Source organism: Amia ocellicauda, chromosome 1, assembly GCF_036373705.1.
Source record: "Amia ocellicauda isolate fAmiCal2 chromosome 1, fAmiCal2.hap1, whole genome shotgun sequence".
In the NCBI taxonomy this organism is placed as follows: Eukaryota; Metazoa; Chordata; class Actinopteri; order Amiiformes; family Amiidae; genus Amia; species Amia ocellicauda.
Genome location: NC_089850.1, coordinates 8,633,980 through 8,659,276, shown reverse-complemented (window position 1 = coordinate 8,659,276; position 25,297 = coordinate 8,633,980). Strand labels below are relative to the sequence as shown.

At 36.1% G+C, this 25,297-nt stretch overlaps 1 protein-coding gene across 4 annotated transcripts in view; it reads left to right on the top strand.

Annotated features, from left to right (window-relative positions):
* pxdn (peroxidasin) overlaps nucleotides 1-25,297 on the top strand; it is a 73,992-nt gene that overhangs the window by 28,719 nt on the left and 19,976 nt on the right. For 2 of the 4 annotated variants that reach the window (XM_066714589.1, XM_066714800.1), the window contains exons 3-15: nucleotides 2,675-2,746; nucleotides 7,746-7,817; nucleotides 12,767-12,838; nucleotides 15,495-15,566; nucleotides 16,734-16,903; nucleotides 18,767-18,884; nucleotides 19,057-19,226; nucleotides 19,538-19,810; nucleotides 20,706-20,822; nucleotides 21,353-21,514; nucleotides 22,865-22,977; nucleotides 23,876-24,032; nucleotides 24,512-24,620. In XM_066714589.1, the coding sequence (XP_066570686.1) occupies nucleotides 2,675-2,746; nucleotides 7,746-7,817; nucleotides 12,767-12,838; nucleotides 15,495-15,566; nucleotides 16,734-16,903; nucleotides 18,767-18,884; nucleotides 19,057-19,226; nucleotides 19,538-19,810; nucleotides 20,706-20,822; nucleotides 21,353-21,514; nucleotides 22,865-22,977; nucleotides 23,876-24,032; nucleotides 24,512-24,620 (1,677 nt within the window). The remainder of the gene's footprint in view (nucleotides 1-2,674; nucleotides 2,747-7,745; nucleotides 7,818-12,766; nucleotides 12,839-15,494; nucleotides 15,567-16,733; nucleotides 16,904-18,766; nucleotides 18,885-19,056; nucleotides 19,227-19,537; nucleotides 19,811-20,705; nucleotides 20,823-21,352; nucleotides 21,515-22,864; nucleotides 22,978-23,875; nucleotides 24,033-24,511; nucleotides 24,621-25,297) is intronic. The other 2 variants (XM_066714639.1, XM_066714718.1) reach the window with 2 other exon arrangements.

Sequence of the window (25,297 nt, the reverse complement as noted above, 5' to 3'; positions counted from 1 at the left end):
ACCTGGCCTGGCTACCAAACTGTAATATTGAAGCTGCAAAGACATAAATGTAAACATTCTCAAATGCGACCAAAACAACATGTGAAAGACTTAATTTAATCTCTGTTTGTTAGTCTATAGTATCGTTTAGTCATTGAACCCTGTTAATGTGGTGTATTCCAGCATGCACTGAAACAGTCCATTTATAAATAATTATGTATAAATATATTGATCAATATATAACATTGTGAACATATATATTAGCTTTTAATGAGTCCAGAACGCTTAATGTATTAAACCATTTGAAATTGCTTAACATGGCTTATTATACATAAAATGTAACCATTATATCCAAATTTCACAAATTACAAGACTGGCACCATCAAGACTGATACACGAAAGATTTATTTTTAAAGTATATTGTGTAGCCAAGCTTGTGTTGCGCTGAAGGTTCAACACGCTTATGTGGTTTACTATCTATATTGGGCTTAATGTGAAGTTTACATTGATTTCTTAAGTCAAATTGTTTATTGACAATAATAATCTTGTAGGTACAATGAACCATATAAGCATAGATTATATGCAGAGTTTCATGTCATTATTAGATTGTGAATGTTACTTGTCTCCATCTTTTATTGGTAACATTAGAATTGCAAGTAATGGTTATGTTCAAAACACATGAAGATGCGTTATGCGATCCATTAACTGTTTTAGACTCTCGCTTTTGACGTTGTAAAATAAAATACAGGTTAATGTCATTAAAACCAAAATCTCACAATAAGGATACTATATAGATATGTCCATGTCCCAACCCATTGTCAATAGTAACGCATATTCTTTTGACAATTACATTTTCAGTACAATTACATATTCTGATCTTCCCTGATCTGCATTATTAGTTTACTAATAATAATAATAATAATAATAATAATAATTGTGTTTGACGAAACCATTAAAAACTTGACTAACCAACGACGCCAACTATGAAAAGAGGTGAGACATGCTTCTCTGAGAGACACAGAGAGAAAGAGAGAGAGTAGCCTAACTCAATTTACAACTATCGACATTTATTCGGTAGTACATAACCGGGGGCGGGGGGGGAGGCTGTACATTTCCTAAGCTAATAATAAATGTATACATCATGAGAGGTGAGAGAACAGAAAAGAAAAAAAGTTATCGTATGTTGGAGGTTAAAGACCTAACTTAACTTGCCTAAACTCGTTTTGTAGATCAGTCCTACGATTCTTTTACCAGTATATAAATAGCAGTAGTAGTCTTAAGTATTTAGACCTAGTAGGCTGAAGCTACGTGAAGATGTGAACTCCTCCCCGGGCACAGCTCGGTCCCGGGCCAGCACTAGGTTACGAGCAGGGCCGAAAAACTCACGGTCTGGTTCTGGGTTGGCTCGACAAAATGGCCAGTGTGTAACGTGCAGAGCCACGCCAGCCTGGTTCCGGCATGGCTCGCATATGCCAATGGTATTATAGTTAACCCAAATGTCAACATTACCAGGTTCTGGTGTCTTTAGTGTTTGGCTCGGTGACGAATAAGGATTTTAAAATGGTAAAAAGTCTAAACAACAAAGGAAAGCTTTTTCTACCATCATTAGAATATTGTGTATACATTTCAAAATTTTATTTCTGAAAATCGTTTTTTCTTTTTTATTATAAATCATATGATTTCTAGTATCAAAAATGTCATACCAGATAACAATGATAGATTTGCATAGAGTGGGTTATAAGTATTCATCATTTGATCTCAACAAACATATTTAGCCCTGAGAATAAAACAAAACACTATTCATTTCACAAATGTGGGCTTTTCTATTGACACCGGTGCATTTCTTTCAAGTTAGTCATCCAAAACATAACGCTGAATACTGAGAAATGCTGGGAAATGTCTGAAAATGCTTTCTAGTAAATTGATATGATTATTGTTGTATTTTTACAGGAATAGTCTGTGTTGTCCTACCTGACTGATATCGTTACTCGGAATGACATGCTTTGAGATTTCATATGGGATGATCTCTGAAGTTAGTCTCGGCAAACTTGTATTTAACCGAGAGAGTGTCACTAAATGTATGAATTTTTGTATTGAACAGTAAATAATCAGAAGTGAGCAGTCACTTTGATGTAATACAATTCCACTCAAGGCATAGGCTATTTGATACAACCATATGTTGTAACTGATTTAAGAGATAGTCAATTCAATTAAATAAATTTACATTTCAACAGATTAAAAATTATATTGAATGGTTTGATATCATAAAATTTTAAATATATAGCCCATACACTTAAAAATACTCCTTAAAACAATACAATTATAAACAAGTCACTCCGGGTAATGAGTGACATTGTTGGAAAACAGAAAGTGATCCTTTTTCGGTATGACAAAATTCAAGTTTAACGTAGGAATCAGGCAATTCACACAGACACACACACTCTCTCACACATGCACATGAGCCGAGGAGCTGCTGCATAGGCGCTGTGTGGAGAGGAGGAGGGGTGCAAGGCAATGAATGCTGGGAAAGTGTGTTTCTGCATACTTTTGCTTGGGAGGCAGGAAGTCGGGTGTTAGATTGGGGGTTGTCTTCCTCTGGAACTTAGTTTATGATCTCCATATAAGGTGCTATGTATTTTCATATTGGATTCACTTTTTTTATTAAAGAAATGTAATTGCATTCTTTGTTTTATAGGCTCTTGAACAATAATCAAATAAGAAGAATTCCAAGAGGTGCATTTGAAGACCTGGAAAACCTTAAATATCTGTGAGTGTGGGAAATGTATACTTTGTTTATTTTTATTTAATATATAGACACTGAATAAACTGCAATGTGTATATATTGCCTCATCAATTTAAAATATATGTAATTACAATTGTTTGACAGTTCTAAGAATATATTAGTAATGTCATGTTTCTGTGTTTTTTGTTTTTTGTTTTTTTGAAGAAGCACTATAAAGTTGTACATCTTTGAAACAAAGGTATATGGATCAAAATGTTTTAGGTTTGCTTCTAATGTGATCACCATAGTGCTTTAATTTGTATAGTCTTGCTACAGATTTTGTTACAAGGGATACAAGATCCTCTTGTATACAATGTTCCCGTTGTGCTGTATATTTACAACTAGTTTTCTAATCTAGTACGCCCTATTTTTCAAATGTTCCATTAAGTGAAATGAGATCAGACTGAATTTAAAGGGGAATTGCACCACCATTTTTTTTTTAATCTTGATTATGTTAGCTGTATATATTGTTTTTAATATGGCAATTTGAAAAATAGTCTAGAGTGTGTATATTTAGGAAAACCATGATTTATGAACATATAGGCGGACACCATGTTCTCTCTAGCTGACAATCAGTGATGTCATAGCGAGCTTACAGTGCAGTGAGTCTGGGTGTCTGCAGCTACAGACACATGTAGTATGTAATTGTAATATATACAGCTAACAGAATTAAGATAACCTTATGCCTCTGTAACTTGTAAATGTTGCTATAGGGTTGTAGTTTAGACTCCTTAAGCCTAGTAGAAGAACACTCCTATACTGCATTTGTACTTCCATTGACTTGCATCAGATAAGCAAACCTTATAATTTTGGGGGTGGATTTACAATGAAGGGGCCCTGAGCTAGCATAGGCTAGGAACTTAAGATCTCTTACCCCACTCCCCCTTTTTTTTTTTTTTATCTGGCCGTACAACACAAACATCTAGCTCACTACAGGGTTTTTTTTTTTAACCACTCCAAAAGCTAGACCTAATTACAACATTGACCTACCCACAAATTGTAAAGTATAAACCAGTATCCTGCCATGGTTTAATTTATTGTCAGAAGCCACTTTCTATTACTTTAAAATCAAAACACGATTGGGTTATAAGTCTGAAGGGTACAAGTCCGATCTGTAACATTTAAATCATGCTGACATTAAGGTGAGGGTTTTGAAATTGGGAGAGGCTTCAGTTCTCCAAAGAAAACATCTCTGGTCCTTTGGATGTTAATTATTATTATTATTATTATTATTATTATTATTATTATTATTATTATTATTATTATTATTATTATTATTTTAAATATTATTTTTTAAACAGTGGGTAGTTGTCCAGTGTTTAAAAACAAAACAGGGGGGGAAAAAGTCATTTTGGTTAAACTCTTGAAAAATTATAGTAATCCATTAGATCTGTTCCAGTGAAAACATGCATATCTTGTAAAATCAAAGTGTTCCTATAAAATTGAATGAGTTTTATTGGCTGATGTAGTGTGATCTTAGAAAGCAGCATGATGCTTTTTGCATAGAGTCAGCTAAAATAACTGGAAAGCATAAAACTTGAGTCTTATTCTGTTTTGGCAGAATTATTATATTGTGTATAGCAGAATTGGATAAATGATTAGTAGTCTAAGTATCTAATTATGCCAACTTTGTATACATTTAGAATGTATTTTCTCATGTAATCATTGATTAAACATATACAATTATTTGACATGTCTGGACTTTGGGATGGATGTTTATTTATAGAAAGAGAGAACGTGACACATCTTGGTCTTTACTAGTGTATTCCATTGTAATTGTAGGTCCTTAAGTTTGAATTTAAAAGTCTTGACTATCATGCAGGCAATTATACATGGTTTTGGCATCAAAACTACTGACGATTCCCCGAAAATACGTATTTGAAATATGTTTGTTTTTTGTTTTAAATATGTACAATCTCACCCTCCATTGTTTTGTTTAAGCATTTTTAACATGTTCTGTTCTGCTAACATACGTTTAGTTTTACAAATGTATCAATGTTTCTCTCCAGTTGTTTCAGACTTTTTCTTTGTCCAAAGATGTGTGATTTTCTGTCATACTTGCCTTAGCCTCTATGGGTATCTCTCTTCATTAGTTGTTTTTTTCCAGAATTTGTATTATATATTTCCTATGAATAACTACAATACATCTACCCCCTTTCACATTAGCTACTTTCCTCCACGGTTTGTGTTAAGACTAGATCTTATATAATCATTGTGTGCTTTTGTGGCATTAAATGCTTTACCATTGGGTAATGTACGTAGTTATGATATTGTGATCCCAGTAGTTCAGTTACCTAAGAAAAAAATAATAAAAATTCTGCTGCAATGTCAGTAACAAACCTTTATTTTTAATTTACACTAGCTTTTGTTAAAAATACGATTGTAAAAAAAGAAAAAAAAATGCTTCAGGCTGACATTGTGCAGTTACTTTGTTAGTCATGAACCCATTATAAACCCGGTGCTCTCAGTTGTGGTGTGTGATTTCTGTCTGTGTTTATCTAAGTATGTCTGATATGTCTTGTTTCATGCATTTCTCACTTTGGTTTTTGTACTCTTTTATACTTTTCTGTCATTAGTATAGATGTTTTATATAAACAGATATTTAAGATAGATTACTATTAATAGTATGCATTTTTGTATGTATGTATTTATGTAACCCTTAGAGGTTAATCCCTTAGATTTGACATCATTCACCCATTGTTTTATTTGATCTGACAAACAGTAACTTCAGAATTGCATTTGGGCTATATCTCTGAAGTTCAACAGTGTCAAACAAGAAACGCACTGTGCTGAAAATTAAAAAATAATTTAATAAAAAATAAATAAAAAAAAGTTTAGTAAGCTCAAACAAAAAAGATTGTAATACATTTAGTACACAATGTTTTTGTGTAATTACAAATGTTTACTTAAAATAGTTTTGCATATGCTTCTGAAGCATGTATCCACAACATTCACCAGTCAATTATAATCATGCAGACACTGATGTCAAAGGGTTACTGTACTTTACTTATGCCTAACTTGATAACTTGTTGATTTGAATAACCTCTAAAGAAACAACATAAGTTGATGTGACTGTGAGATTATACATATTTTGATATTGCTGTGTTTTTGAACAGGCGCACGGAGAGGATAGAAAACAAAAACAAAGTTCCTACAGATCTTTTTATGACAAACATTTTCCAGTTTCTGTGTCATAAGGGTAACCAGACATCCTGTTGTTCTGCCTGCAAGGACGCTAGCTTGCAAAGAGATGTGTAATACCCTTCTCACTGCTGTAATTAAAATGTAGAGGCTTCTCAAAGTGATTTACATAGCTAAATTATAAGGCAGAGGTTTATCTTAAAAAGAACCCTCAAAAGGATCAAAGGTCCTGACCAGCAGCTCTTTCAGACATGTATGGGAAATGTCAAACTTGCTGTGGGACTGTGATGTATATCTTAAACTGCTTCTCAGTTGATGCACAGTTTTAAAAACGTCAGTGAAAATCATTCTTCTTCCCTCTGGCACTTCCTAAAAGAGTGCTGGAAAAGGAAATGGTTTAGGAATATTCTTCCAAGTAGAACTAGACTCTCGTCTTGCAAGGAAAGCTGTTTCCATGATGTTTGGTCACAATATTGTATTCTGTAAATAAAGGGACTTCCTGCAATCCAGGATGTAGATGGAGTCACAAGGGAGATGTTGGTAATTGAATGAGTTATTAGTTTCTCTGCAAACATCCCTACAACCTCATGATCCTCATTTCCCACGGATTGTAATACACCAAGCTGCTCTACAGTTGGCAACCAACGTTAATGCCTGAGTGCCTGGTGTTTTGTAAAGAAAACAAAATTAGACAACCAACTTAGAAACAGAAGAGAATGTTTATGTATGTACAGCTCAAAATATGTTATTAATCTTAACTAGAAAACTGGTATTACTTTTGGTGCACAAATGAAGTCTTCTGTAAGACAGTGATAATGGTAAAATTGGTGCAGTCATGTGAAAAACAGTATACACCTAATAGAGTTTGTGCTAAAATGCTTGATTTTGCTTTTTAATTGTTTTTTTATAATTTTCCCTCTTTAAAAGATATTTATATATAATGGAAAATACTGAAAATAGAGAGTGGTCTGTTGCTTTGGAGTTCATGTTAATGCATCTTAAATTGTATGGCTTTGGATCTGGGAACACTGGATGCAAACTCTAATCGCAAATGTCCACAATAGGATCTGGGAGAGTGCAAGTTTTCTGCAGTATGAAGTATATTTTACTATGCAGTGACTATAGCATGGGATATAATACATCTCTGTACATTTCAAATAGTGGTCTTTTTAGATTTAAAAAAGAATATATCTACTCAACTGCTTTGATTTACTTTTTGTGCTTTAGATGTATACAATTTAAAATTGGGTGTTTTTATTTGCTGGAGTTTTAACCTACCATTTCATATAACAGGACTTAATCTTAGCAAGTGAAAATAGATACTGAGTATAAACTAAACCTAATTTAAATGTTGTCCATTTGATGGGTTAAAGAAGACAAACATTTGACCAAGAAACTTGCAGGTACCATACTCATTTAGGCACCATACATTTTTTGAACGAGGTGTGAGTTGATTCTCTTTTAAATATGGGCTTTTTTGTGATATACTCTGATTTGTTCTGAGATATTGCAATAATATTTAGGTCTTTGCATACATTTATTTTGAATTTCAATCCCTGTTTGTCTGGCATTTGGTTTAAAGTTTTGTAATCTTCCCATATAATTAAGTTAAAGCACTAATAAATTGATGTTAAATGACTGCAAATTGGTATCGCAATACAAATACAAGAAAACAGTGACATTATGTTAAATGTTTGAATTGCATTATTTTAAATTCAAGAACATAAAAAAAAAAATGTGAACCCCTTAATTTTCATAACCATTGTGTTCCAAAAGTAATGCAATTTTCCCTCCCATTTGACCTCCTGTGTTTACTAATATTACTGATTATTTCTTGTTTCAGCTATTTGTACAAGAATGAAATCCAATCAATTGACAGACAAGCATTTAAGGGACTTGTCTCTCTAGAGCAACTGTAAGTGACTTTTCCCTTCCGTGTTCTAATACCTTTTCTTCACTCTGGTGGTGCATGGTTCACCTGGTCTCACATTCTGCATGTCATGTAGGCATCCTGTATGTAGAGCCAAGTCCTTGCATGTTTTGCTTAAGGAGATATCATAAACTGGATCATGATTCACATGTCATGAGATGCACACTGCTAGTACTTTGCAATGTCTGGCAGAAGTTTTCAGGCTGCTATATATGCTTAACCTGACACTTGCCCTTTCTGTCTGTCCTTACTGCTGATTGACATTTGATATAAAACTAACTGTAAATAATTGAGAGAAACTGAAGCAATGTGGCTAACCATATATTTTTTTTTTTTTTTTTTGTTGTTGTTTCCCCAATTGTTAAGTACTTCAGAGATAATGGAAAACATAATGCATGCTTTTCAATGGCAGTTAACGGTAACTTGGCAGTCTCGTATCAAAAACCTAGACATAACCTTGCAGAAAATGATGTTTGTCTACAGTAATGATTTGTGTATTCCTGTATTTTGTGTTCTGGATTAAATTAATTCATGGGGTTAGGCTGAATATAGTGTTGCCTGTGCTGTTCTAGAACCTTGACAACAGTTTTTTCCTCATAAAACTATACATTACTACTGCCCTGCAGTCTTTGGATTCAAGGCAACTGCCATCCCTTTTTAGTTCATTTAAGAAATGCAGCATTCCACAATGTATAGCATTACGTATGTTGCTACAGCTGTTTAGGGTTAGATGCCTCTCATTGAATTGTTCATACGTGGACAAGTATGTTATGAACTCGAGTGCACTCACTTTCTTGATGTCAGCTTGCATTTTAAGCAAGGCTGTGTCTTGATCCAGCTGTCTGATTTCAAATGCAGCGGATATAGAAACTCCTTTTTCCTAAATTGTTGGGAGTGCCTGTAATTACCAGGATCCTACATAGTGCCATACAAACCTAAGGTTGTTCTTCCAGCACTGGTGAGTGACATCAGATAGACCGCAGCCTTGAGGACAAGCCTGTATTGCACCAAAACTTCACCAAACTCCTTGTGAGGAGACATATTGAAACTTAATGTACTGGACTTAACAAGTTTGTAGTTTTTAACTCAGAAAAAGACACTCGATTGATAGTAGAACCACTTGGTGCTTTGTGTCAATATTTTTCTTGGAATCCTGAAATTTAAACTTTAACACAAAAGAAAGTGTCAGATTTCTTGGTGAGCTTTAGTCCCTGAACGAGTAGACCAAGATGTGAACACATCTATAAAAATTACATCCATCAATAGAATGATTTAATTAATAAGAAATGCATGTAAAAACATTTCATGCGGTATAATGTTCTTAGTGAACAAGGTTGTTTATGATACTTTCATATGGTTTGATGAGCAATACAGAGGGTCTGTAGTCTATTTTATTTTGTGGAATGGCCTAGATTTGTAGCACGTCTCTCATAACTAGGATAGTTTTGGTCTAATGCCATATTTACTCTATTTGTTATCTAATTCTTTTATCGGTGTTTAGGCACAACAAACTTATTTCCTTGTTGTGTATAAAGATTTATTTGTTATGTCTTATTTGTAATGTCTTATGACATTGAAGCTGGATTTATAATAATAATAAATTATATGCTGAGGTGGTAGTTTCTGTCCGGATGACTGAGTGTGATGTAATTTCTTGTTAATATATATTTAATTAACAAAATCTCCATTAGGTGAATAAAACATTGGGGAAAATGCATAGAGCCAAAAGACATTAGAAACACTTTTTTTTTTTTAATCTATATGGATTTTCTGCTGTAAAGTTCAGTGTGTTTTTTTCTTTCATCTTAGAAATGTGTGAAATTGAATGGTACTTTTCAGACTCGACGCTTTTGAATAAAATGTAAAATTTGCTTTAAATCAAACAAAACGTGGAAATATAAATGGAAAGCACTGCAATCCCCACTGTCACAGTAATTCTGTCACAGCAATAGCCTGTGCATGGGTTGCAAGCTGCCATGGTTACTACCTTGTTGCAAAGGCTGTGATCATGTTTGGTGAACTTTGTATACACGGATTATGATCAAATGTAACCATAAAATTGCTTATTTTAAAAATACTGGATTGGGATCTGAAGTCGTAACAGGGAGCATTGTATCACACTGTAATGTGAATTTGTGGTTGTGATTCAGTAGATGATACTATGAATAAAAACATCACAGTGAACACGCACAAAAAAAACTTCCCAGTACTATGTAGCCTCTAGTTTCATAGTTCTAGTTTCGTACATAGAACTTAAGCCTACTTTCCATTTTGTTACATAATTTTTTATTTATTTTATAGGCAGTAAAATGCCCGAATGGCTTAATCTTTAATTTTGTGCCAGTCATAATGGCAAATTATGGAATACAAAGAAATATCTACCCTAAGGTTATGTTTTGGAAACTTGTGTTACCCATATTCATTTATTAATCTGTAGTTTAATTGTATTGCATCTTGATGATTTCCTAAAGAAAAAAGCACCAGCTTCTCTGACCTAACTGAATATAAAGTGTAGCGTGAGAGGTTTTCTTGACTTCTAGTAGGAGGTTCTGACTTGTTCTGAAAATATTCTTTGTTTGTTTTAATGTCATAACACTAGTTTGTTTAGTTTCAGCTATAAACATGGGAACTGTGCATTAGGGAGCACAAATATTTTACAGTACCAGCAGAAATCTCTTAGTTCCATGCCAGTCTTCCGCCCGCTGATATTTTTTTTTTTCTTCTCCAAATTCAAATCTGGTAAGGAAACTGTTGTTGCCACTACATAAAAAATGCCACAGCAATTTGCAGTTGAATGTTCGTAATTGCAGGCCTAACCTCTTTAAGTTCTACAGTTCCCCTGTTTTATGTAATGGAAGCTATATGGTTTTCAATTTTTTCTAATTAATGACATTTTTTGGTGAAAACTTAAATCTATAAGTATATCTTTTTGCATGTCTGGAGAGAGAGTGAGTTAAGGGACACAAACCAACATTGAAAACTTTTAAACTTAGTCCTATGGCAAACAATGTAAAGGCATTGCTGATTCTAGGTTTGTTTGAGTACATTTCATTAGAGCCATCCACTGTGTGAATTGAAATATAATGGCAGTTACATAGTGCATTCAAGTATTTTGAGTGTTAGATAGTGTAAAGATATTGGTTTCCAATAGAATTTTGTCACAAAGGATTTATAGAATTTGCTAGAATATTTTAGAACAGCACACTGTTTATGCTATGGTAAAATGATCATTTTGTGGTTTAGAACCCTCTCTGGGACCAGGGTTAGACATCCCTGCTTTGGGGAATTCCCAGCCACAGTCAGCTATGACTAATCCCAGATTTGAATTGGCAATGTCTGAACTACAGGACTCGGCCTGTGCTCCAAGCAGAGACTCTTACTAGTTGTGCTACTCTGTATGAATTGTAATTGCCCTTAATATTAGTATCTAGAATTAAAACATGAAGTACTGAAGTGCACCATTGAATGGATAAAACAAAAGTGCTGGACTGCAAAAGATGTTTGACTGAAGTAAAGCCGTGTAAATCTTAAAATCTTGTAAAGTAACTAAGTCTGCTGCTGATTATCTGTTTGTAATACAGTAAATCAGGTGTTATTGACTGGAAAGCTGTAGAAGACGCTTTTATTGTGAGTACTGTTGCAATAGGTAAATGTTTCAGTTGCTTTTATTGTAATACATCTTTGCTGTCTGAGAAATCAACTTCATTGGCATCTTCTAGAGAGTTTTGTTTGGTAGCATACAGGTAATCCATTTTCTCATTACCATGTTTTCAAGTTCCTAAAACAGTTATAGACAAGAATACAAATGAGTGCAGCTGTACACTTATTTTTACTTTTAGTTTAGGCCATAAATGAGAGCTACATTCCATTTGAGATTTGCAATACATTCTTCTGCTATAATTAAATACATTAAGAAATGAAGTCGAGGAATGCTAAATGCTAGATCACATCAGTGTGTTCTTGGACAAATTATGGCACAATTTGTGCCATAATTAAGGCCTTGTAAAATTCAGGGTGAAGAGCCTGTTTTTTATTCTGAAACTTTTAGCTACCTATCAAGCAAATCCAATCATCATGTTAATAATCATCACTCAATCTGCTACCTCATTATAAAATACCCCCAATTCTTGAATGACATTGGAATACATTATACAGTGGATCTGTTTATAGATAAAAAAAAATATCTACCTCACTGATATTTAAAATCATCTGGTGGTTCTTAGATGAGAGGGGAAACTGAAAAAGAAAGCTGAATTGTTTTTGTTCATTTAATAGCTTTTGTCTGTGGATATACCTACTTTAGAATGCAAAATATACAGAATAATTCCATCAGAAATCACATAAGAAAAACATGTTTCAATGTTTCAAGAGGAGGATTGGAATAAGCATTCTGTTTCACTGGATGACATGGGTAACATACAAGGCTAGTGCCAGTGTATTTTCCCCATACAATTTGATGAAGGATATAGTTTTACATTTGAATTGTGCCATGTCTTGCATGTCCTTGTCTTAAAAATGTCAGAACTAGAATGTTCATTGTCTTTCATAATTAGGGCCATTTAATCATAATCCAGGAGCTGTTGTGTTTTTGGTTCATCATTCTTTTGTTTGGTTTCATTGTAATTCCTTGATTTTGATATCTTGAGGCTGCACCCTAACATACAAATTAGTCCTGTGACTTTGCCTGTTTGCAGGGCCTTACTTCAAATTATTTTGAAATATGGTGCTTCACTATTTTCATTATCATCAACACCACCAAAGTAATAGATTATCAGACTGGTCCTACAAAAGTGTTTATTTGGTTTTAGTTTGTTTTTCCCCAGTAGATCCACGTGAAAGTAGTAGAATTCTATAAGTTAGATTCTAGATTCTATTCCCTGGCAGGTATACGTTTTAGATATTCTGGAGCCTTACACTTTTTGTTCTCTTAACAGGTACTTGCACTTCAACCAGATAGAAACGTTAGAGCCAGAATCATTTACTCATCTTCCAAAACTTGAACGACTGTGAGTATCCCATAATATGCACGTATGTAATGCATCTACTGTTTATTTATGCACATATTGCTTTAAAACAATATTTGGTGTGCTGGTATTTGTCATTGACTAGGCCAGGGATAGTCAATAACTTTTTCTCTGATTTCTTGGTCAAGGTATAGTCAAGGTCCAGGCTTCAGGGGTGGAATCACACCTCCAACTGCCCCTTTCCAACACTCACACAATGCTCTGAATTCTTAATATACCCCATTGCTTAAAATGTAGTACATTAATTTGACAAAGTACAAAAATAAAATTTTAAATGTAAATATTAGTATTAAAACGATTTCAGACCACTTTTAATTGTTTTAATTTGTTAAAGATTATTGTAGGCATGTATTAATATAGATAAACATAACAGAAACTTTCAAGCATTTTCCCATTTCCCATTTCCCTTGATCACTGTTCAAAATAAATTGTTGAAAAATGTAGCCTACATTGGAACAGTGCATTTTGTGAAGTCTAGTATGCACTTTTTTTATTTTGGAGCCGATGTTGAATTATGTCCACACGAGAAACGATCCACAGATTAGCCGTTTATTTATAGAAATCAGAAAACTAACTGAATACCTGTTTTTACAAAGTACAAAGTGACGCTCTTGCCCCAGTACAGAACATGTATAGTGACGTCCGAACCTGGAACCTGCTAGCAATCCACTAATGGAAACACTAGTAAGCTTTCTATAGGACATCCCATATTATGGCAAATATGTAACATCCCATTGGAGTGCAACAAATCCCTGTAACAAAACTTTTTATATATACCGATCAGCCATAACATTATGACCAATGACAGGTGAAGTGAATAACACTGATAATCTCGTTATCATGGCACCTGTCAGTGGGTGGGATATATTAGGCAGCAAGTGAACATTTTGTCCTCAAAGTTGATGTGTTAGAAGCAGGAAAAATGGGCAAGCGTAAGGATCTGAGCAACTTTGACAAGGGCCAAATTGTGATGGCTAGACAACGGTCAGAGCATCTCCAAAACTGCAGCTCTTGTGAGGTGTTCCCGGTCTGCAGTGGTCAGTACCTATCAAAAGTGGTCCAAGGAAGGAAAAGCGGTGAACCGGCGACAGGGTCATGGGCGGCCAAGGCTCATTGGTGCACGTGGGGAGCGAAGGCTGGCCCGTGTAGTTCGATCCAACAGATGAGCTACTGCAGCTCAAATTGCTGAAAAAGTTCATGCTGGTTCTGATAGAAAGGTGTCAGAACACACAGTGCATCGCAGTTTGTTGCGTATGGGGCTGCGTAGACACAGACCAGTCAGGGTGCCCATGCTGACCCCTGTCCACTGCCGAAAGCGCCTACAATGTGCACGTGAGCATCAGAACTGGACCACGGAGCAATGGAAGAAGGTGGCCTGGTCTGATGAATCACGAGTTCAAGGTGTTGACTTGGCCTCCAAATTCCCCAGATCTCAATCCAATCGAGCATCTGTGGGATGTGCTGGACAAACAAGTCCGATCCATGGAGGCCCCACCTCGCAACTTACAGAACTTAAAGGATTTGCTGCTAACGTCTTGGTGCCAGATACCACAGCACACCTTCAGAGGTCTAGTGGAGTCCATGCCTCGACGGGTCAGGGCTGTTAATGTTGATGTTAATTAAAATAATTTTTGAGGTCCTTTTCAAAAGCATCGGCGGTCTGGATTTGGCCTGCGGTCCACCCATTTACTACCACTGGACTAGGCCCTAAGGAAAGTGATTGTGAAAATCTTAGAGTTGGTGATTAGTGTTGCCTAGTAAATGAATGCAGGAATGTTCTCTAGCAAGATACATCTGCCAAGGGCATCTGCTAATAAATAAATCATAATGATAAAGATACATTTTGCCCTTTTCTAACTATGTAAATTATCTTCTCAGTAAGCTATTCAATACTATTTTGAAATCCAGCATGAATGCTATCATGCATTTTGAAAAAAGGGTGTAAGGGTGTTTTTCAGGGCAGAATACAGAGGGATACGTGTATATTACCTATCTGAATTGCTTTTATACATTTGTGTTTTCCAATCATTTCATATTGCCCCTACAATATTAGAGCTGATTTATCTGCTTTTATAGCCCCTAACTGCCCCATTCTATCATTAGTTACAATACACTCGGATAAGCCCATATTCACCCAACAGACCACTATTCCTAAATGCAGCAGATGTCAGGCTTTGGAAAGAAATTGGTTTCCTGTGGATGTAATCATTTTCCAAGCCTGAAAGTGTGCCAGGTGCATCCTAATTTCTAAAGCACTTGCCACCTGCACATTATTGGAATAGACTAATGTCTAAGGCAATGTCCCCCCTCAGCAAGTGGTGAAAGTACTACATATGTTCAGTGCACAGCGCCATAAACAAAATGTGTTTTAATAAACTGGAATTTCAAATTGCATCGTTGCACAAGTTTAACTACGCCAAGTAAGCAGCTGTGATGCATATTTCTGTGGCTGAGAATGGACTAATTTCATGTCCCAGAATGAAAAAACTGAAAACCACTACAGGAAGATTATTTAAAAAGTTACCAGCTGACCTTTGCCCAAATGCCCTAATTTGAAAATACATGTATGTATTTATGTTTTATTTGAATCATTAAAAAGATCAATGTGATGGTAATGAATGCTTTCTTTTTGTAACAGATTTTTGCACAACAACAGAATAACACATTTAGTACTGGGAACATTCTCGCATTTGCAGTCAATGAAAAGACTGTAAGTATTGAATTTTTGTTTTTGCATATTCTTTTGTATATTGATGTATACTGATCGCAGCTGGACTGAGTTCTTCTATCACATTATTCTACTCGGCTTGAAAGACCCCCAAGCCCCTATGGAAAAAAAAGAGGAGAAAAGAAGAAAAATGCAGGATTTAAGGATTAGCGGTCACTTTAAGCTCTAAGTAGAACTGGATGACACAGTGTAAAAAGATCTATGTCAGGGCTTCAGTTAAGTCCACTTTCCTTTTGTTTAAGGGAACGGCAAATTAATGTCTAAAATTGGCTGAATTTGGAATAAAACTACTTCCTCTGTTTTACCTCACAGAGTGGGAACAGTTCCATTTTCTTTCTGGGGTTCATTTTTTACAAATTTCACTGCAGGCAATTCTACTGAAAAGCCAAGCCGCATTTCATTCATTGTTAGTAAATGTAAATATTTTAATATACCTTTGTGTGCACTTTGACAGTACTTGACAAAAGAACGATATGTAATTCCGTTACAGCAGGTCCCATAACTTCTACCCTCCACAGGTCCACAGACATGGAAGAGTTTTATCCTTTTAGTCAATTGTTCAGTTGATGTTAATATTGGCAGTATAACAATTTAATGTAGTTTGGTGTCATAACAGACCCTTTATTATTTCATTCTATATCTCCATTTTCATAAAATTATCCAGTAATAACACTTAGAAAGTGTGTTAAATCATTTTTAAACTAATATTTCCAAAGTACAATGGAAACCTGGGTTACTCGGCTTGCTTTAATCACTCTGATATTGGCTGATCTTTTGGCATGCCATGCTGTCGTGAGGTTCAGTACAGGGAAGAGGAAATGTATAGATTTTGAGATCAAAATGAATTAGTTTATGATCAGGCAGAACAGAAGTCATGTTAATATTAAATTAATAATGAAAATAAGGTCAGTGAATACACGGCAGAAATGGCTGTTATTTTAGAACAACACACCACAGATTTGATAAGAAAGGGAGCAGGTTCAGTGTATAGCCAGAGAGAGTAGACATGTCAGACACTTTAGATTTGGACCAAGAACCTTCAGTGCATATAATGCGCATGTTCAGTGTACTCTCAGTGTTCGTGTGTGACAGAATAGTTCTCGGGTGTCAGGGGATGCTGTGCGCTTCCTTCTGTTTTGTTTTGATCAGCCGCTTAGACTCCAACACGCTGAACTGCGACTGCGAGCTCCTGTGGCTGGCTGACCTACTCAAGCAGTACGCAGAGTCTGGGAATGCTCAAGCTGCTGCTACCTGCGAGTATCCCAGCAGGCTGCAAGGCCGGTCTGTCGCCACCCTGACGGCTGAGGAGCTCAACTGCGGTGAGTCCAACACCTGGAAGTTCACTCCCTTAGAGTCGCAGAAGAACACCGCTCTCCTCTACGATTAGTCAGCCTTTCTTTTCAGTAACCTTTACACAGAGTGGTTTGATTAATGGATTACCTTGTGGGCAGGAAAATTTGAATCATGTTGTCATTTAAAAATGTTTCCTTCGTGGTTCTGGTAATTGTACCATTTTGTTTGCCACGGATCTAATGCTCATCCAATGAGAGGGATGGGGTGTGTGTTTGGCAAGGTTTCCTTAGCATGTTCTGTCTTGGATGTGAATCTCAAATAATATACATGCCTTCAAATTCATATAGCAGAGTTGTTCTCCAGTATGACTGACAGTAATATAGGCCACAGAACGTAACCTGGGGTTCTTGTTTTTTATGCTTTAACTTATTGTAGTTGAAAGAAACCTAACCTATTCACTCCTGATGTTTTCAAAAGCATCTTGTCTTTAAAGTATCAATATTAATTAAAAAAAAGCTTTCACTTAAAATAAATGGCTTTATATGATCTTTGTACTATTTAACAAGTATTTGCATAAATCCTAACTATTAAATGTGCTTTTTTTAATGTTGTGTTTATTTCTCCATGTAAGGACAGCTCATAGACAATACATACACTTTGTTTGCTAAAGAGATCCCTGTTAAACTTGGTTTTATTGGACAGTTTTATTGGATATCTGATTGCTTAGATAATATGCATTTCTCTGCACCTGCCAGCACAACAATATTTGATCCATGATTTGGGCCTTACAACTCTACTTTTGCTTTTTGTTTGTATATCCTTAACATGTCCTACAAGGAAATAACTCCATAAACAATATAGAATGTGGTAACTGAAAGATTTGTGGTGCAATGTGGTATGTTTTTATGAGGACTGTGGTCGAGCAGCATTGACGAACAATGTAGCACTCTATTACCATTACCAACTTTTAACACAAACCTGGTGTACAGCAAAAGCCCATATATGATTCTTTTGTTAAGGTTTGATAGGCTTGGCTAATAAGGGGATTATATAACCCCCCCCCCCCCCCCCCCCAAAAAAAAAAAAAAAGTATCCAGAAAGCTTTCTGCACCATGAGACTTAAATGTTCAATATTCATACCACACTTGTAGGGATAGAGGAGGTAGGCAACAATAGTTTAAAAAAATTACTGTGTACCACACTAGTAATGATATACAATATGTAGTAAGAGCCAGAGTTGGAAAATTATTTACTGGTTACTTATTACTTATTATTTATTAGTTACTATAACACACTTACAGCTTATCTTCTCATACAAAATGGTTGCAACCACTCAGAAGTAAATAATTTACCAACATTGAAAAACGAAGCCCTAAGTGTTAGTGGCACACCATTTATGTCTTTGCTAAATGTTCCACAAAGATTACATTTCCCTGTTGCTTTTCACAAAGGCTAAGAAATGCCTGACGTAATACTTATTTAAAGTAGTCTCCAATCCTTATTATAAAATTAAAGAGATTGCAACCAGGTGTTTTGTTTTTCTTTTTTCATCCAGCAATAATTGTGCAAGCCTGACCCCCCCCCCCCCCACGGACACAGAGATTTAAATTGTATATCTAGCAGCGATCATTGTCCTAAAGAACTGTTTTTGAACACCGAATTATACACCAGAGGCTGCATTTTGTGTCACTGATCACAGTGTGCTTGGTTTGGAGTTTAGACATTATTACTTGCTGTCTTGAAGCCAGTTGTATCAGCTTTTGGGTTGAGTCTGTTCCAGTTGGCCAAGCTGCTATGGAGTGTTTTCAGGGATGCCAGCAGCTTTTGAGTAATTCTGTGTAGAAGAAACACAGCAATCTGCTAAACTGCTTTTTCACTCTGTTCCACAGAGGTCCCCAGAATCACTTCAGAACCTCAGGATGTTGACGTTACCTCCGGAAACACTGTATACTTCACCTGCAGAGCAGAAGGCAACCCTAAACCAGAAATTATTTGGCTAAGGAATAAGTAAGACTTAAATTGTTTTGTATTATAATTATTTAGTAGTTGTAGTTATCTGGGAAGTATCTGCAAAAAAAAACAAAAGCTCTTTAGAAAATGGAAATCCTAAATCCATGCTTGGGTTGTTTAAAGCATGGCTAAATTAAGTCTGCTCTTTGTTCTTTTTGTTTTCTCAAAGCAATGAATTGGACATGAGAGATGATTCTCGTTTGAACTTACTTGAAGATGGGACTCTAATGATCCAGGACACACGGGAGACGGATCAAGGGGTGTACCAGTGCATGGCTAAAAATGTGGCTGGGGAAGTGAAAACTCCACAGGTTACTCTACGGTATTTTGGGGCACCATGTGAGTTCATTTGAATGTCCTTAACATACCAGATTCATATAGTAGCATGTCTTATTCATGTGAGCTTTGTGTTTTTTCAAAATATGTATATATATTGACATGTCAAGAGTTATAAGGTTGTGAAAAAATCAATTGTTGCTATTTTTGGGGGGAATGGGGGGTTTGGAATGCTTTACAATAATGGCCTGCAGTTTTCAGTAGTAATGTATGAAGACTGCAATATCTCATTCGCTTCCAATGTTGGTTCACATGTATAAGCCCTCTGTCAACACCAACCATAATTTGTAACCCTAACTGTGACCCAAACATAGCAAGGCCCAGTTTTGTGATCCAACCCCAGAACACAGAGGTGCTGGTGGGAGAGAGTGTTACTCTGGAGTGCAGCGCCACAGGACAGCCTCACCCTCGTGTCACCTGGACCAAGGGGGACAGGACACCCGTGCCCACTGACTCGCGATTCACCATCACCTCTTCTGGTGGCCTCTACATACAGAACGTCAACCAGGCAGATGGGGGGCAGTACACTTGTTTTGCCAGCAACAATGTGGACACCATCCATGCCACAGCTTATATCATAGTACAAGGTAAAGGAGAGAAGGTCCGTTGGTTTTGAGTTTCCTTTTGAAGAGTTGTGTAATTAAAAAAGGGTGAACAAACTAGAGCAGCCATGCAAAATTTAACTCCCATTTACTTTAAACAAAATCCACCTAAAGTGGTGATTCTTATTTATTCGGTTGGATTCAGGCAAGAGCAGAGGTAGTCTTTAGCCTTATTATAGCTAAGGTTGTTTCTCAGCTCTTAACCACTAGGCTACATCGTTTTCTTTTAGGTGCGGATTTCTTTCAAATTGTTACTTTGTCCTGATGAACCTCAGGCAAGCGTGTGTAATTCCCTGGTGAGCTATTTCTTCTTAGCTTGCTTTCACAACCATCATTGCAATCTCAGTTTTTAACCTTGAATCCTGTCGTACTGTTGTAACTCTCACAAACCAGAGCATTTTTTATTTATTTTTTTAACTCGGCTCACACATGCCGTTTCAACACAACCATTTTTCATTGCAAGCTTTTGTTGGTCCATAAAACATTAAAACTATAAAAAAAAAAAAAAAAAAAAATTACAAATACTAAAAGTAGTAAGGTAATCTTAAATTAACCCCCAGTACAGTCTTCATAACATACATGCCACCTAATTTAAACCATGTGTATTTGTCTGGGGACGTTCAGGGCAGAATCATCCTTGTGCCTTCAGTTGCCAACCCTGGCTGTAACTAGTGTGATTTTCCTTTACATTAAATTAGTAATAATTTGTAAAAGGCTTTAAAACAATGTTGAGACAAATTATATTTTAGCTTCATATTAAAATGTTTGATATATTCAAGAGGCTTCCCCCCCTCCATAAAACACATTTTAACAGTTCCTACAATAGAACAAAATGTAAGGTAATAGCACTTTAGTTCTCCTTGTTTTGACACATTTTCAGCCATACCTCAGTTTACCGTCACCCCCCAGGACCAGTTGGTGTTGGAGGGGCACACTGTAGACTTCACATGTGAGGCCCAAGGGTATCCCCAGCCAGTCATAGCCTGGACAAGAGGAGGTAAGAGGTTCCTGTACTTCTCCATTTACTATCCAATACATCAGGTGCCATTCAAAAAAACAAAAAGAATAAAGGCTTTTTCCTTTGCAAGGCCTCAAGCTTAAATCTGTTTCTCTTGCATCTCTTTCAATCGTATTATTTACTACTATGTACAACCCCAGAATGCTAGGAGATTAAAAGTAGTTGTTTAGAGCCCTGTGAAATGCACATTCATTCATTTATGTATTTATTTTTGTAGATATTCCAGATGTTTCCATTTGAAGATTACTTTCAATCTGCATGCACTGAAAATAGTGACCTTGGGGCAAATATATCAATCATTTGGCACCGGTTGCTTTTGCCAATTCTTTTATTTGAAAGATGTATTTAATCCATCTTGAGTTTCCCAGTGAATCACTGGTGTTGCCTTTTCTTTGTTTTTGTTTCTTTTGTGTTACTTGAGGTACAGCTTGCTGTGCCAAAACTGTCATATGCTTTGGTACATTACAATGGTGAGATATTATGAATGTCTTTAATTAATAAATGTGTAGCAGGGAGCCCGTTGCCCGTGGACAGAAGACACGTGGTCCTCTCCACTGGAACTCTGAGAATTGCCCGAGTGGCCGCCCATGACCAAGGGCAGTATGAATGTCAAGCTGTCAGCCCAGTGGGTTCTGTAAGAACTGCCGTGCAGCTAACTATACAACAAAGAGGTAGTATTTATTCCGTTCTTTTATATTTCTTTGTAATGGTACCATAACACTAATTTGACCAAGTTATAGTGTGCATGCTGAATACCACCTTCTTTCTATTAATCTCAAATTTGAGTTTGAGGTAAAGAATATAATTACATTTGACTGTTTTTGGTTGTTTTAAGAGTCAAAAACTCACCAGTTTGCTTGAAGACTCATTAGGTGTTGGAAATGTCATTGGGAGTACCCATAAATGGATAGTGTTCGAAACTCTGCTGATTAGGAAGCTCAGTGACTCAATTCTGTAGGAATGCTTACTGATTTGAAGGATCATAAAGCTCCAGTATTTGTATTTATTTATTTGTATTTTTTGTTTAGTTTTTTTAATATTTTTATAACATTTTAACCCTTATATTTTTATGTTATGTATTAATTGATTTGGTAGGGAGGAGAAAAATGATTGTGAGATGGGGGGGGCATAACCTACTGTGTATTGCAAATTAGTAGTTTACAAAGAAGGCCTACAATTACAGCAACAATGGTTATAGAAAGCACGAGTGACAGATAAATCTGGTTCTTTCAACTGAATTATAGGCCTGCCTGGGTATTGGGTTTGTGGAAGAGCCCCGCAAAACCATCACATTCTGTAATTCTGAAATTACAATGTGTTGCATGTAATAAGGATTATCAGCATAATGCATCACATAACTTAATAATTGCCTCCAAAACCAAGGAGTACTTTTGCATGGAAGAAATGTATATTGAAAAGAATAGAACTTATATTCCTTTAGGATTTTATTGTATGGTTTAATGCGTAATTTGTGCTGCTTTTTAGCTTAAGGGCATTCAATGCAAAATAAGGTGGTGTGAATAATATAAACTCGGTTAAAATCTGCCTTTTTGTTTTTAATCTGAATGATAAACCGAAAATACACAGAAAGTGTAAGCCTGGCAGAGATGTCGGCAATATATACACACATTTTATCAAACACCAGGCCAGTTCTGTGTTTATCGGGAGATAAGGTTGAAAAATTTGGAATAAAAGTCCTAGGAATTCACAGAGTAACAAAGTGCCTGACCTTAAAGCGAGTATATCTTTTTCCCCAGTGCGTTTGTATATAATCTAGATCCCCCGGTTTCCTTTTTGGCATAGTCTCAAAGTACAATGTGAGCCTTACAGGTTTTTTTTTTTTTTTTTTTTCCTGTTATTTTAATTAGTGGGAGGTTTATAAAGCATGATGGGTATATCATTCTAGCAAGAAGCTGGGATATGTAAATATGTTTTAATCAGTTTTGATATTGGAATTAAAATCTGAAAAGAATTTGCAAAAACATTAATATAATTATTAACAGATGTTTTTAAATCATCAGTAACGCCTGTTTTTGCAAATGCTCCGAGGGACATGACGGTGGAGTCTGGCAGCGATGTGCAAATTCCATGCAGTGCTCAGGGAGAGCCTGAGCCAGTGATTACATGGAACAAGGTTAGAAGTCTGTGACACAGCTGAGTTTCAGCTCTGAGGCTGAACGTGCCTCATAAGAGAGCACTTTTGAGACCTTTACTTTGCTATGTATCCACAACATCTTAAATACAGGCTATTTAATTTGTTCACAAGGTACACTCACACTGTTATTGTTTTATTGAAATATTGATTGCTGTGGGCATTCAGAATCGCAGTGGTGTGTGCGTTGTCCCGAGACAGAACTGCTCTTAAAGAAAGACGCTTGACTCGTGGGTGGGTGTAGAAGCCTGGAAAAAATAACTTGGCCTGGAGATTTAGATTTTCCGAGCTACCTATACTAAAGGGGAGGGATGTTTTCCGCCATTTTTTGTGTCTATTGCACATCTTTGTTCATAAAAGCAGCAGGCCATAAGATCACAGTAGCCTGGTATGTGAGAAGTGACAATAGGTGAAGAATGAAAATGGAATCCATTCAGTTTCACCACTAAAGTGCACCAGGGTCGTCTTTTCAGATGACAAGAGTGACTGTGGTTGATAAACCCTCAGTAGATGAGGGCAGTTACTGTCTCATGGTACATTTGGCAATTTAACCACTTCAGCAGTTGATGCCTCGGGACCGATTTTAAACGTTCATGAACCGTTATGGACAACATTTCTGCATGGATGAGGACAAGTGATACCTCTGCAAATACCAGCTGGGGTCTATACTAGTACAGCATTTCAGAACATACCAGACAAGTTCATTTATGTGGAAAAATGCACAGAATTCAGCTTATGCCTGTAATGTCTTGTGGAAGGAGACAAAGGAAGGATTAGGTTGTTATTTTTCAATTTAGGAAAAAACAATATCAACAAGATGAACATTGAGTGATCGAAAACATTTACAACTGTTGTTCCGTCGTTTTGCTTATCCCCTCAGGATGGTGTTCAAATTACAGAAAGTGGGAAGTTTCACATCAGTCCTGAAGGATTCCTAGGCATACAGGATGTGGGACCAGCAGATGAGGGGCGCTATGAGTGTATTGCCAGGAATACCATTGGATACTCCTCAGCCAGTATGGTGCTGACAGTTCAGGGTAAGCCTGCTCCATTGACTTAAAAGAAACCTTTCTGTAATTTAAATGGTCTATCTTTCATACTGCTTCTACACTTCATTCTTCTTCTAACAAAACAATACATTTTCGATAATAAGCAATGTTATACTTGCATTTTGTAAAAGTTGTTCTTTTCCCTTCTTGCGTCGGTCCTTCCTCTCAAGAATCTCTCACTAGGCCTATGTAACGCACTGAATTCTTAAATTGTAAACTGCTAACAAACAACAGGAAATGTACATTCTTTTTCATTCATATTTGCTAGAGTTATTTGAAAATTAAAGTAAAATCTTTGCTAAAGGAGTAGTGTGGGCTTTTTTGGGATGATCATTTTAAGCAATAATAAATCCCTAAACAGCATTGCTTTACCAGGTTGCTTTACCAAAAAAAAAAAAAGTTGTTTTATGAAAATGCCAGCAATCTGTAAGCACTCTTCAAACATAATATATTGTGTTTTTAACAAGTCCCTCAGATAAGTAGAAATGGAGACCCCTTTGTCGCCACCTCGATTAGGGAGGCCATACAGAGTGTGGACAGTGCAATCGACTCAACTCGGAGACATCTTTTCGACAGGTAGGATACATATTCCTTCTGCTATTAAATGACAAACCATTTACAATAAGAGCCTCCTCACTTTAAATCTATCTTTAAAAATCCATCTTGTTAATTTGAATTCATTTAAGGGAAGTAAGTTTTTTCTTCCTATTGGTCAACATCTGCTAAATTGTAATGGAGTGATATATCTGGGCTCTATGCTTACTGTGCCCCTAGATTGAAAAATGTAGGGGCACAGTCCACAATTTAGGGGCACACTAAACAAAAAAACAAAAAACAAAAAAAAGATAAATCATAAATGATGGCACTAGTTTGATCATATAGTATAATGTGCCACGGCTGTGCAACACACTTCCAGAGGCTCTGAGGAGCGTCCTACACATTTTAAAGAAATTTCTTAATCACTTTTTGGAAAATAAAAATATCTCGGTTAGTTACAAGTTTTAAAATCTTTTCAGACTTTTTATTGCTTGCTCTCCTTTATTGGCTAACATAGCTGCCTGTTTTCTTGCTTATTTTGTTGTCTGTCATCTGTGTACTGTCTGTTTTGACTGTTGCTTGAGTGTAGCGCAGGGTTATAATAAGAGCGCATTATAAATAAAATGTATAATAATGTAGTTGAGGAGGTAAAGAAACCGGCGCAGCTTGCAAGACGCACATGAGTTCAAGTAACGGGACAGACTGAGTACTTTGTG